At 76.8% G+C, this 436-nt stretch overlaps 1 protein-coding gene across 1 annotated transcript; it reads right to left on the reverse strand.

The window, feature by feature from the left end:
* Window positions 1-6: 6 nt before the first annotated feature.
* LOC108525404 (nanos homolog 1-like) lies at window positions 7-430 on the reverse strand (the record flags this gene model as incomplete). Its single annotated transcript, XM_017866392.1, has 1 exon — window positions 7-430. A coding segment is annotated over exon 1 (411 nt), but the record flags the coding sequence as incomplete, so codon positions are not given.
* Between the last annotated feature and the right edge of the window lie 6 nt (window positions 431-436).

A 436-nucleotide genomic window follows, 5' to 3' on the forward strand; every position in this document is an offset into this window, starting at 1 on the left:
GGCAGCACGACCTGCGAACGGGCTCAGCTCGGCGAAGCGCTCCTCCAGCAGCCCGGCCTCGGCGGGGCCCGCGCACAGCTCCAGCGCGCGCAGCTCCAGCGCGCCCCCCAGGTAGCGGCCCCGGGACCCCGGCTCGTCGCTGTCGTCGTCGTCGTCGTCCTCGTAGTAGTCGGGCGGCCCCAGCGCCGGCCCCAGCGCCCCAGGCCCGGTCCCCGCGTTGGGGGAGCAACAGGACGAGGAGGAGGGCGGGGAGCCGCTGCCGCTGTTCCCACCGCGGGCGCAACCGAAGCGCGGCTCGCCGTCCACCGCTTTGGTGATGAGCGTGGCGAGCCCCAGGTAGTCGTTCCAGGAGCTGAAGGGCTGCGGGTGCGGCGGGCCCGGGGCGCTCACGTAGCGAGCGCTGGGCACGAGCGCCATGGGCGGGGGGGCGCGGCCG

Source organism: Rhinopithecus bieti, unplaced genomic scaffold (genome assembly GCF_001698545.2).
Source record: "Rhinopithecus bieti isolate Rb0 unplaced genomic scaffold, ASM169854v2 scaffold_47772, whole genome shotgun sequence".
NCBI lineage: Eukaryota > Metazoa > Chordata > Mammalia > Primates > Cercopithecidae > Rhinopithecus > Rhinopithecus bieti.